The following is a 12864-nucleotide window of genomic DNA, read 5'->3' as shown; positions in this document are numbered from 1 at the left end:
GTTAAAGTCTTCGGAGATACTTGCTTTTCCACCAGGGCTAGCTCCCTGCAGCACATATGGGTCCCTTTACTATGTGGTGATTTCTTTGTAAATAACTAAGAGGCAGCGAGATTGTCTGGCCTGATGGCTAAGTACTTGGTATGTTATTGGCCTGAGAGTGGTTCCCAGGGACAGTTGACTCAGGGCTCAGATCACTGCTGATGGGCTGCTTCCAGCAACCCACTGTGCTCTGTTCTCTGAACAATGACAGATTCTGTGGAAAGCTCCTCCCCAAAAAGGCAGCCCTGCCAGGATTCTGGACATTAGCACTACACCTGTCAGAAGTAAACACCAGACCAGAAATGTCTTTAAAACCAGTAATGTTGCTGAACCCTCCCAGGAAGGTAGAGTTAGATATGAAAATATTATTTGTTGCTTGGTTTGTGTTCATGCCTCAGCCTTTTGGGAGTAGCCAGATAGATTAGCTTTTGGGGACTTTTAGTCACAACTGGCAGAGGTCCTTGAGCTAAAGTCACATATATGGAAAATTAGAATAGACATGTTTATGAATCATCTTTGGTGCAAAATGTTGTTATAATACACTAAAAAGAATATGAACTGTAGATAATTTGGGTGATAAACATTACTCATTGTTAAGGAATAGTTTTCTTTTTGTTCTTTTAAACATAGGGGACATAAAAAATAATTTGAAAAGTGACACACTTTCTACAATTGATAACTGTGTCATCATAGCATGTGAAAATAGAATTGATACAAAGTTCTATGCAGTTTTCAAAAGAAGTGATTTTTCTTGGTCTGGTATTAAGAGCTTATAGGATGTAAAAGAAAATTGTGAACTGAGGCTAAATTTTAACAGCCTACTAGCCTAGATTTTGTTACCTACATGTTGCAAGTTCAACAGCTATTAACAGCCTTAAAATTAGTGTTAATATTTATAGTGATATCCTTGCAGAATGAAAAAGCAAGAGAAAATGGTCTTAAGGATGTAAAGGGTATTTAATGTGTTTAAGGAGAGATAGGTCGAAGTGTGTAGCATCGGAGTGTAGAGAGGGGAAACCACGGAGGCGGGAAAAGTTAGGCACATCACATACCCAGCCAAATACTCTGCACACATTTTATACTTTGTTCACACAAGTGCGATGAAAATTTATCCTGTTTTTATAAACTTTAAGGATTTCTAATGTTTTTAGTTACTCCTAAAACAATGTGAAATTTAGATCCTTCGTATATAGGGAAAGTAAAACAGTACTCTATTTTCATTGTGATAGGTTGATGTAGACGAGAGATGATTTCTTTCATTTGGAGCCTCCTTACCTTACTTACCTGACTTACCTTTGTCTTTGTAGGTCAATGGTGTGCAGCTCTATGGGAAATCACGTCGAGAAGCGGTCTCCTTTCTTAAAGAAGTGCCACCCCCCTTTACGCTGGTTTGCTGTCGACGGTTGTTTGATGATGAAGCCTCGGTAGATGAACCGAGGACCACTGAAGCCTCTCTTCCTGAGATGGAGGTACTAGAGTAACGCACGGCAGTTCCCATAGGGAACTGCATCCTTGGTGAACGTGCCTAGATGAACGCCCGTTCATCAAGGATGCCCCAGAGGGTATATTACAATATGAGGGCAGGGGAAAATATTACCCACTTCTTCTCTTTGACTACATTAGCTTTCAATAGCAACAATGCATAGCTTTCAAGTTGTTACTTCTCACTTCATGTCATAAACATTTTTCCCCCTTGAAATATTGGTGAAATTAATGTGCATGCACTTTGATGTTAGAGAACTTTTTTTATTCAAAGATTTTATTTAGTTATCTTTAGAAAGGAAGGGAAGGAGAGAAATATCAATGTATGGTTGCCTCTTGTGAGTCCCCTACTGGGAACTGACCTGCAACCCAGGCATGTGCCCTGACTGGGAATCGAACCGCGATCGATGTGGTTCACAAGCCCGCGCTCAATTCACTGAGCTACACCAGCCAGGCAGAACTTTTTTTTACTATTTGCTTGGGCTTATTACTTTTGGCTCCCAGTTTAACTTAGTTCCTATTAATAAGTTTAAGATGTTGATGAGTATTGAATATCTAATGGACTTTCCCTTTTCCAGAGCCTTAAAAATATCAAGATCTATGACCAATTTCGAAGTCATTCTAAAAATTGCTATAAAATCCTCTAGAAGGTCAGAGAATAAAATAGCACTTTCTACACTCTTGGAACTTTTTTTCATAAAAGAGCATCTTAATTATGAAACCTATTTTAGGCACATGCTTTGTCATCTTATTGTCATTTGTAACCTTATCTGTGATGCTGCTTCTACCTTTCCAGACTCTTTAGATTATAATTCTGTTAACAAACATTTAGATCATGGGGCTTTTCCTCTTGCCTCCTATGGTCTGAATGTCAAAACACAGGGACTCTACTCCTGCTCTACCGCACAGTCATTGTGAATCTTTGAGCAAATAACTTGACTTTTTGTTCATGTTCTTCCTCTGAAAAGTGGCGATACTTAGAATACTTACCCACCTCATGCATTCATGTGAGGAAGAGAGGAAGCAATGTATGCAGAGTTCCTGGCACAATGCCTTGCACATTGTGCTCAGTAAAAGTTGGCTATAGCTCTTCGTGACTCCTCCAGTTCACCCGTGTTTGTTTTCTGATCTCCTAAAGGACACGCACTGTCCTTTAGGAGATCAGAAGTCACAGATACTGTGACTTTAATCTGAAGTCGCAGATATTATGATTAAGTTTCTTTTTACCAGAAAACTGTCAGCTCCTGTGGGCAGAGGTCATATCTTGATTTTTTTTGTATTTCGTAGTGTTTTTGTTCTGTACTGGGCATATAAGAAGTTCTTGGTAAATTATTGATTGAGAATCTCTTTTTAAATGTTTATCTTTAGTAAAATATACTTCAAAGAAGGGACTCAAATGCCATACTTTTGTGATTCTTACTATCTTTACTAAAATTTAATGTGGGAGATGGCTTACCTCTAAAGGTTGATAAAAATGCCTTTAATCTAATGTTGTAGGGTGTGTAAATCACCAGCCCAGCTTGCTGACTCTATCCTCCCATCTGTCATACTCCACCACAATGGGTAAACAACAGCTCTGAATTATGCTAAATGTCAGACTTGCTGCCCATTAGTTGATTGCTTTCCATTCTGTAAATAGAGAAGTTATGCAGAATTGATTGTATCAAAGTGATATATTTCAGGTTGGAAAATATCTTGTGTACCTTAGGTGCCTTGACATTTCTGTAAACTTGGGTTTTATAATTGTATGTGTGTGTTTTTTTAAATGCTGGCTGTCTTTTCCATCTGTCTCTATTTTCATTTATCCCAGTGCCATCTTAGGTTTTTAAACTCTATCTGGTTAGGCAGCTCAGCCAAAATTCTAATGCTCATTAGTCAGTGAGTGTATTAAATACCCTAGTAAAACATCAATCATATTGTATTAGCCATTGGAACTTTACTTTTTATTGGAAGGTATAGTGTTTTCTTTTTAAGTATATCATTTCCTCACATCAGGCTGATATATACAGAGGTTATTGATCCAGAACACTCCCACTAATTTCAAGTTTTGTAATTCAAGAACCAAGAAATTGTTCCCATGTTTAGATTCAATCTACCATGAATTGCGTCTTGGCTTTCCATGTCCTGCAGGGACAGTTTGAGGTTTGGATCAACCCTAATTAAAACATGGTTTTGTATTAGCTATGGTGCCTTACTTACTCTTCCATATTAGAGGGGTTCCCCCCGCCCCGCCAATTTTTATTCCATTAAGTGAATTTTCTTATACAGGTCACTGAAAATTATATTTGTAGAAATAATACACTCTTATTTTATTTATCAAGATTACCTACAGTTTTAAGAAGTCTGCTTTTAACAATCATTACTTAGTCTGTAGCTTTTTCAAAGAGTTGCACGGAAAACCCACTGAAGGATGGGTGATTTGTATTTGATCAATACTAATATACCTTGATCAAATATTTGTTGAGTGGTTGTGGTGAGCCAGGCACTGCTGTGGGTTGAGTGGATAACCATGGTAAACTCTATGGTAGCCTGCTAAAAGTTCTCATCCTACCCTGTGAGTCAGACATTTTGTTAGTTGCTAGGGCTACAAAGAAAAAAGAATATAATTCTTGAGCTTCAGATGGAAATTCAGAGTATTTTAGAGAAGTTAAATCATATAAAAAACAACAATACCGTGCTATTAATAGTGTAAAGGCAGAAGGCTGGAGCAGCTATTCTCGTTCTGCGTAGTTAAGTCATTGACCCTGTATCACTTAGCTTCCGAGAATTCCATGCGGCAGTGACTCTTTCCCCCCCGAGTAGAGGGGAATAGAGGGATTTGGGGTTTTGGGATTTGGGTGATAAACATTACTCATTGTTAAGGAATAGTTTTCTTTTTGTTCTTTTAAACATAGGGGACATAAAAAATAATTTGAAAAGTGACACACTTTCTACAATTGATAACTGTGTCATCATAGTATGTGAAAATAGAACTGATACAAAGTTCTATGCAGTTTTCAAAAGAAGTGATTTTTCTTGGTCTGGTATTAAGAGCTTATAGGATGTAAAAGAAAATTGTGAACTGAGGCTAAATTTTAACAGCCTACTAGCCTAGATTTTGTTACCTACATGTTGCAAGTTCAACAGCTATTAACAGCCTTAAAATTAGTGTTAATATTTATAGTGATATCCTTGCAGAATGAAAAAGCAGGGGTGAAGGCAGGGGAAATAACCCAGGGTAGTTGTGCTGAAGTACTTCCTCCAAGATGAGATTTCCATTATTTCGTGTCAGTGATTTTTATTTGTTTTTAGACTTACATGATTCCCAAAGACTTGGATTTTTTATCAGCCTTATTTTTCTAGTAAAGTTTTTCTTGAAAACTTCTAGGAGACAACAGAAGTGGTTTCTCTGTGTCCTGTCCTGGCCTCTCTCTGTGTTGGCTTTCTCTGTTTCTCTACTATAATTACGCATTCAGGTATTGCTACTTAAATGTCTTATAAGCTTTGATTTTGTATGATGTTTTCACTTTTTCTTAAATCGCATATTTTTCCTTTTATGCTTCTAATGGGATGACAGAACTCATTGAAGTATAAGAGGTCAGTGTTAATACTTTGAATAAAATGGATACTTTACATTAAAAAAATCCTAATGTGAACAATCTGCATTTTTAAGTGCTTGAATTTTCATGAAAATCTTATACTAGAGTGTTTATGCTCCAGTGCATGTCCCTGTAAAAGCATTAGATGGAAAAGCTACGCATGCCAAAGAGAGTCCCCAGTTTGAAAAGAAGCTATAAGATTATTGATATGTTCTTTTCAGAATACAAAGAACAGTGTTGTGAATTGAAGCATTTATTTTCTTTGGTATTTCAGGCTGATCACAATGTAGATATCAACACTGAAGAAGATGACGATGGGGAATTAGCACTATGGTCTCCTGAAGTCAAGATTGTTGAACTAGTAAAAGATCATAAAGGCTTGGGATTCAGCATTTTGGACTACCAGGTATGAGAACCTCCGTACAGTTTTTTGGACTGATTAGTTGTATTAACATTATGTGAAGTGGTGAACTGTTTAAGGCACCCATTGACTGGCAGAACTGAATGATTTGATGTATAATGCTATTGTCAGAAGATGAGGTGTCATAGCTTCCATTGTTAACTTAGCAATTGATAGCTCCCTTAGTCAATAAAATAATGGATGATATAATAAAGAAAGCATAGTTTTATACCCATGGATACTTTTAGAGACTGGAACTTGATGAATTTTTTTATATAGAGGCCCCACCCCCTGGGCTTATTGAGATATATTTTATATATGTAAAATTCACCCATTTACAACATACAGTTTGGTTGCTGTTAGTATTCAGAGTTATGCAGCCATCACCACAGTCTAATTTTAGAACATTTCCATCACCCCCAAAAGAAACCCTGTACATATTAGTAGTCATTCCCAATTATCCTCCTATTCCTCCCCTTCACATGGAGGATTTTATAGTTTTGCTTACCTAAATGTACAATTTCTACTTGATGAAATGATGTATTTCTATTTAATAATGGGACACATGATATTTATATATTTACATGTACCCCAGATATGACTAGGGTAAAGTTACTGGTGCATTTGGCGAATGATATGAAAGGTCACAATGAGACATCTGTATGTCTTACCAGTTTACCAGTTTATAATACTTTTAGAGCTTCTGATGATTATGGGAATTAAAACTGTGGGCAAGAAATATCTTCACTTTTAAGATGCATATTTTAATACATTTGTGCTGCCTAAACACGTTGTGGTTTAATAAAGCAAAATGTATTCTATCAAAGGACATAAAATGCCAAGTGATATAAAAATCAATTCTTTTGTTTTTAATATAATAAGGCAATCGGGAATAGATTAAAAGAAAAATACTTTAGGCATTGTGTAAGACATTAAATTCCATATTTTGGCAGTGTGATTTAAGATTACTGAAATAGATTATATATGTTTCATTCTTGCTGGCATACTTCTGTGCCAGATAACCTTCTTCGTTATTAGAACTTCTCTTTGGAATATTATTGAATTATGAGTTGTTGATTCCAAATAATATACATTTTGGGGAATATTTATAAGAAAGTATTAGTACTGTAAGATTCTGAAAGTTTATACATTTGTTAATATTAGAGCATATAAAACAAATGGCCAGTATATGTCATTATTTTCCTCCCCAATGTAGTTCTATTACCTAGCACGTGGTAGGTGATTAACAAATATTTGCAGAATGACTGCAAAAAGTTTAGGTTAGCCAAAATTAACTGTGACTAAATGAACACATTCAGTGGGATTTCTTGTTAAGCATTTTGATAATTAGGGTCTAGTTTAGGAAATATCTTTCAGATGTGGTCTTGGAGATTCAGCCACATTTCCATTATCATTGGAATACACACACACACACATATATATATTGGAATATGTATATATAAATATAATACATAGAAATATATATTATCATTGGAAACTATATATTTTACATCTCAGATAATAAATATATTATCGCGATTGCTTTTATCCTGTTAAATGACATTATCTGCAAGTTTTAGGTTTTGAATATTGCACATTTAAAGCAGACAAGTGCTTTAGACACTAAAAAAACTTCAGTAAAAGGTGGGGAAAAACTTGATAGTTCTTAACAGGTTAATCTCCAGTTAACGAAAACATTTCTTTGAGCTTCACACTTTAAAAGATACATGTAGTCTGTTATAAATGTTTTTATTTCACTGCATTCCTATAGGAATGTATTGTAACATACCTTTTTAAAAAAATTTTTATTAGATTCTAGGATTTTCCTCCTCTCATCTTCCTCACAGTGACCATTACACATTCAGTACTGACATTTATTTCTGCACGAATTGCATGTAGTGATTTTTCTTCCAATGAAAAGTGAGATATTCTTTTTGCCTTTGTGCTTCTCATAGCACTAATAGAAAAATATTTTATGAACGCTGCTTTGATTTATGTTAAAAGGCTCAGCTTATTTACTTCTGTATCTAAACTTTTGAAAAAAATCTTAAACTGAATGTTTTTCTTAAGTCAGTCTTGAGTACATTTACATTTGTACGCATCATGTTTTCACCATTTGTCAAATGGAATATAGAACTATTTTCCACCATGACATTTATTTTTCATTATATTTTATTGATTATGTTATTACAATTGTCCTGATTTTTCCTCTTTTGCCCCCCTCCACCCAGCACTGCCATTCCCTAAGGCCATCTCCACACCGTTGTTCACATCCATGGGTCATGCATATAAGTTCTTTGGCTACTCTCTCTCCTATACTGTACTTTACATCTCCATGGCTATTCTCTAACTACCTATTTGTACTTCTTAATCCCCTCACCTCTTCACCCATTCTCTTCCTCCCCCTTCCCACCTGGAAATCTTCTAGTCACCAACTTCCTCTCTTGCTTTTAAGAGTTTCTCCTAATCTTTAACCTTTGGCCTTTTTTTTTTTTACACTGTCTAAGTCTGAATAACGGCTTATCCCATGGAGGAGAGAGTGCCGGAATAGGTTAGACTCTGTTGCTATAACAAGCTCAAATTGTGTCAGACAGTTTTGATCATTAACCTTTGGCCTTTTAATGATATGTCTTGGAGTGGGCCTCTTTGCATGCATCATGATTGGGACTCTCTGTGCTTCCAGGACTTGCATGTTTATTTCCTTCACAAAGAGAAGTTTTCTTTCACTATCTTTTCAGATGGATTTCCAATTTCTTGCTCTTTATCTTTTCCTTCTGGCACCCCTTTGAGGAGAATGTTGGACCTCTTAAAGTTGTCCCAGAGGCTGTTTATACTATCTTTATTTTTTTGGATTGTTTTCTTCTTGTTCTCTGTGGTTGTTTTTTTTTTTTTTGCTTCCATATGTTCCAAATCATTGGTTTGATTCTCGGCTTCATCCATTCTACTGTTTCCCTGTAAATTGTTCTTTATTTCAATTAATGTATCCTTTGTTTCTGACTGGGTCTTTTTTGTGATTCTGAGGTCCTCACTAAGTAACTTGAGTATTCATATCAACAGTATTTTGAACTCTGCATCTGAAAGATTGCTTATCTCCATTTCTTTTTTTTTCCTTTGCCCTAGAGTTCTGATCTGTTCTTTCATTTGGGCCATGGTTTTTTTGTGTGTGGTTTTTTTTGCCATGTTTCTTTATCTCCTCATTTTGGCAGCCTCCCTGAGTTTGTTTCTATGTATTAGGTAGAATTGCTTCGACTCTGTGTCTTGGTAGTGTAGCCTAATGTAGTAGGTGTCCTGTAGGGTCCAGTGTCACAGCCTCCCCTATCACCCAAGCAGATACTGCTTCTTTGATAGGATTTAGGGGCAAAGACCAGCCATTCGTATGGAAAAGCACCTTGGGTGGGCCCATAAGTTGGGTGCGGTGGAGCCTCTGTGGATCTCCAAGATGCTTTTGAGCCAGGGTCACACAGTGTTAGCCAGGTTGATGGAGTCTCAAATATGGCAAAGGGACAATGGCCTCTGCTTGCCCTGATGCCAGACATTTCAGTCTCTCCCTGAATACTGCTGGTGCCCTTCAAGGTGCTGCCTTGGTGCTGGAACACAGAGGGAGCTAGTCTGAGTAGGTGAGTCTGTGTGTGAGTTCCCCAAGATGAACTGCTTAGGGCTCCAGCAGCCTCCTCCACTGACTCATTCCTTGCTGGTTGTGGGGACTTATCTTCCTGGCACTAGAATCCTGGGCTGGGGCACCTGGTGTGGGTCTGAGACTCCTCGCTCCCAAGATAAATAAAAATAAATTTTTATTTACGTAAGTGTGGAGCCAGCCTATTCCACGTCCGCATCTCTCCTACCAGTTTGGATAGATAGATGTGGTTTCTTCAATGCTATAGTTGTCAGACTTCATTCAACTTGATTTCTGATTAATAGTTCCTGAGTAATAGTTGTTTTATATTTTAGTTGTAATTTTGATGTGGTTGTGCGAAAAGGTGAGCCATGTCTGCCTGTGTCCTCCCCCATGACATTTACATGACATGTAAACACAATTTAAATTTGTTTTTGGCCAAGTTAAATTAATTGGTTATACCATTCCTTTTTGTACTTAGGTAATAAATTTTAAAGTTTACAAATATTTTTTGCAAGACTAGGGGATGGTTTAGCAAAAGCCATTAAAGGCCGTGTTCCTGGTTATTACTGTATTTGATGCATCCTGTATGAGTTTATTGGGTAGCTGAATAGGGCCAGTGCAGGTCCCCACCCCCACCCCCAGGCTTAGCATGTATAGAATAAGAAGTATGATGGAAACATGTTGGCCACCTTAGCTGTTGGTGAAAGTGTTAGTAGAGTGGGAGAGCTTCCTGGTTGTAAAGGACCTGCATTAGCAGCATTGAGACTGAAAATTTATTTTGGAATGTTAATTTCAGTTAGCCACTTTCTCACTAATAGGTTATTCTCTAGAATAATAAGAAATTCCTCAAGAGCCTGACAAAATTATATTTGACATTTATTCATGGATGCTTATGCAATTTCTTCATTCATAAAATAGGCATAATAATGTCTAGCTCAAAGGATTGTTGTGGGCCAGGTAGATTAACATGTAAAGAAGTAGAAATGTTACATTATTATGCAAATGTGAATATTATTAGTAACGATTGAACTTAAAAAATAAAGTCAAAAGGTTTTACATTTTTCTCAAAGATGGAGTCATACTATATAATATGTATGTACTGTATCAATTTTCAACTATTTAGTGAAATTAGAAAAATTAATTTTAGATGTCTTTATGCAGAGAAGTCTAAATTTAATCGTAAAACTGCATTTAAAAGGCAGCCAACTCTTTTTTTAAAATATTTTATTTATTTATTTTGGGAGGTTGTGGAGGAGAAGGAGAGGGGGAGAAACATCAATTGGTTGCATCCCACACACCCATACCTCAACTGTGGACCTGGCCTGCAAACCATACCTAGGAATTAAACCAAGGAACCCTTTGGTTTACAGGATGACACCCAACACACTGAGCCACAGCAGTCGGGGCTAAAAGCCACCAACTCTTTTTTTTTAAGGTTTTATTTATTTGTTTTTAGGGAGAGGGGAAGGAAAGGAGAAAGAGAAAGGAACTTCAATGTGTGGTTGCCTCTTGTGCACCCCCCACTGGGGACCTGGCCCACAACCCAGGCATGTGCTCTGACTGGGAATCCAACCGGTGACTCTTTGGTTCACAGGCTGTAGCTCAATCCGCTGAGACGCTGAGCCACACCAGCCAGGGCTAAAAGCTGCCAACTCTTGATGAGCCATATTTAATTACTCAGTTGTGGAGTATTGGTCACAAATTTACTTTTTACATTATATTGAGCCAAATCTTAGTGAAAAAATAAATGAGCTAATAAAGGGTTTTGAGTTGGCCATGGAAATATGGGCGGCTGCCTGGACAGGTGATTCAGTGGTTAACTATTGATGGGAGTTGTGTAGCTGAGCAGAGAAAAGAAGTATATTTTTATACCTGAAACAAAGGAGCCAAATCTACTAAGCAGTTCTATAGCTCAGTCAAAGAGCAAAGTGGAGAAATTCATTTTCTTGAAAGGCATTTAAAATAGATTGGAGCAAAGGTAAAGGAGAAAGCAACAGGGAAGACATGGTACAAATGGTTCAGGTTGCAAGTCTTCTTATTAGATTTTAGGGTAAAGTGATAGTAACTTTATTGACTTTTATTTGAAAAAAGGTAGAATATTTGTTCATCTCAAATATTCCTAGGTACTCCTCCATGTGGTCGCTAGTTAAAACCCTGCCCTGTGTATGCACCCTGTTAGAAGAGTCATTGATTGTTCACTGTAACAGCATGGCTTATAGGGTTGTATCATGGAGAATAGCAATGTGCTTAATTTGTCAAGAGCAATAATATTGTGGCTCACTATGTACTCTAAGCAACATAAAACCCTTCTGAACTTTGGTTATAAGGTTTTGTAGTATAGTTTCTTGTCAGTTTCTAAGTGTGGTTTACATATTGTGTTCTAGTTATCTTTTTCTTGATTCCCTAATATTTATATTAAGTGGTTTTATTCCTTGAAATATTACTAGTATTCAGATGACTATTAATTATTATACAAATACAATTAATACATATTCAATAGTAAGAGCTGACAATTTGCTGAGTGTTTACTATTTACTAGGCATTGTTCTAATTGCTTTATGTATTCCTCACAAGAGCCATATGAAGTAGATACCATATGGAGTGAGATTATTATCCTCATTTTATTTTATTTATTATTTTTAAAAGATTTTATTTACTTTTAGAAAGAGGAGAAGGGAGAAAGAGAGGGTGAGAAACAAAGATGTGACAGAGAAACATTGATCAGCTGCTTCTCACATGCACCCCACTGGGGACCAAACTCTCAATCCAGGCATGTGCTCTGACTGGGAATCGAACTGGCAACCTTCTACTTTGTGGGACCATTTCCAACCAACTGAGCCTCACCGGTCAGGGCTATTATCCTCATTTTAGAATTGAGGAACCTAAAGCATGGAGAGGTTAAGTAACTCGTCCAAGTTCACTCTGCTAGCATGTGGCAGGACTAGAATTTAACTCAAACAGTTGGCTCCCAAAGTCTATGCTTTTAACCACCATACTCTGCGGCTCCATTTCTTATAAGAATTGATTCCATGTGCTTTTTATTACTGGGGATCCCTGTGATAAATTTGCACAGCAGATCTTTCTGTTTTTTCAGCTTGTAAAAAATTTTCATGCCTTAAAGACAAGCTGCTAGATAGTATTCTCATTTTTAATACTTACATGAAAGTTCAGTAAGTATTGAAATTAATATAGCATGTTCATATTTATTGTATATGAACTGGTGCTTATTGCTTCAAACAGAAATAACTGCAAATTTAAGAAGCTTCAGTTAGCGCAAGTATTTTGTTGTGAGTTAATGTTCAGTAATGAAGCAATTATTAGGTAGTCTGAGAATCTGTGACTTTTTAAATCTACCAAAAAGCTTGAAATAAATTTAGAACTGTGTGGATTTTACCTTCAGTTGACCTTATAAATTAAACATGGCAAGTGGATATTTTCTGGTGTTTTGATTTATGTTGAACTTTGAATAACCCCTCATAATTATAAATCACTAGGCATGTTTGACATTAGCCAATTTTTGAACATTAGCCATGATATTGCCATTCTTGATACTTTTGAATTTTAATGACTTAGAAGGTAAAATTTATTAACCAACAGTTCTTCCTCCCACATCCCATGCCTCATTTTTCTTCCCTTCTGGTATAGACAGACTCAATTTTTGTCAAAGTAGATATTTTTGAAAGACTTTGGCTTTACCTCAGATACTGGGAGAGATAAAAATAGAAAGTATAATAGCAACAGCCTTTGAG

The 12864-nt window shown here is 36.6% G+C and overlaps 1 protein-coding gene and 1 non-coding gene across 6 annotated transcripts in view; one reads left to right on the top strand and one right to left on the bottom strand.

Moving 5' to 3' along the window:
* PATJ (PATJ crumbs cell polarity complex component) overlaps window positions 1–12864 on the top strand; it is a 330197-nt gene that overhangs the window by 65961 nt on the left and 251372 nt on the right. For all 5 annotated transcript variants that reach the window (XM_037043696.1, XM_037043706.1, XM_037043682.1 and 2 more), the window contains exons 16-17: window positions 1347–1508; window positions 5374–5505. In XM_037043696.1, coding sequence (XP_036899591.1) covers window positions 1347–1508; window positions 5374–5505 — 294 coding nt within the window. The remainder of the gene's footprint in view (window positions 1–1346; window positions 1509–5373; window positions 5506–12864) is intronic.
* On the bottom strand, window positions 7997–8122 carry LOC118985759 (small nucleolar RNA SNORA28). The gene has a single exon (XR_005066191.1). It is a non-coding gene; the product is annotated as a small nucleolar RNA SNORA28 (small nucleolar RNA).

Source organism: Sturnira hondurensis, unplaced genomic scaffold (genome assembly GCF_014824575.4).
Source record: "Sturnira hondurensis isolate 20B ecotype Veracruz unplaced genomic scaffold, ASM1482457v3 Scaffold0000648, whole genome shotgun sequence".
NCBI classification, from domain to species: Eukaryota; Metazoa; Chordata; class Mammalia; order Chiroptera; family Phyllostomidae; genus Sturnira; species Sturnira hondurensis.
This window is presented reverse-complemented; position numbering and strand designations above follow the sequence as displayed.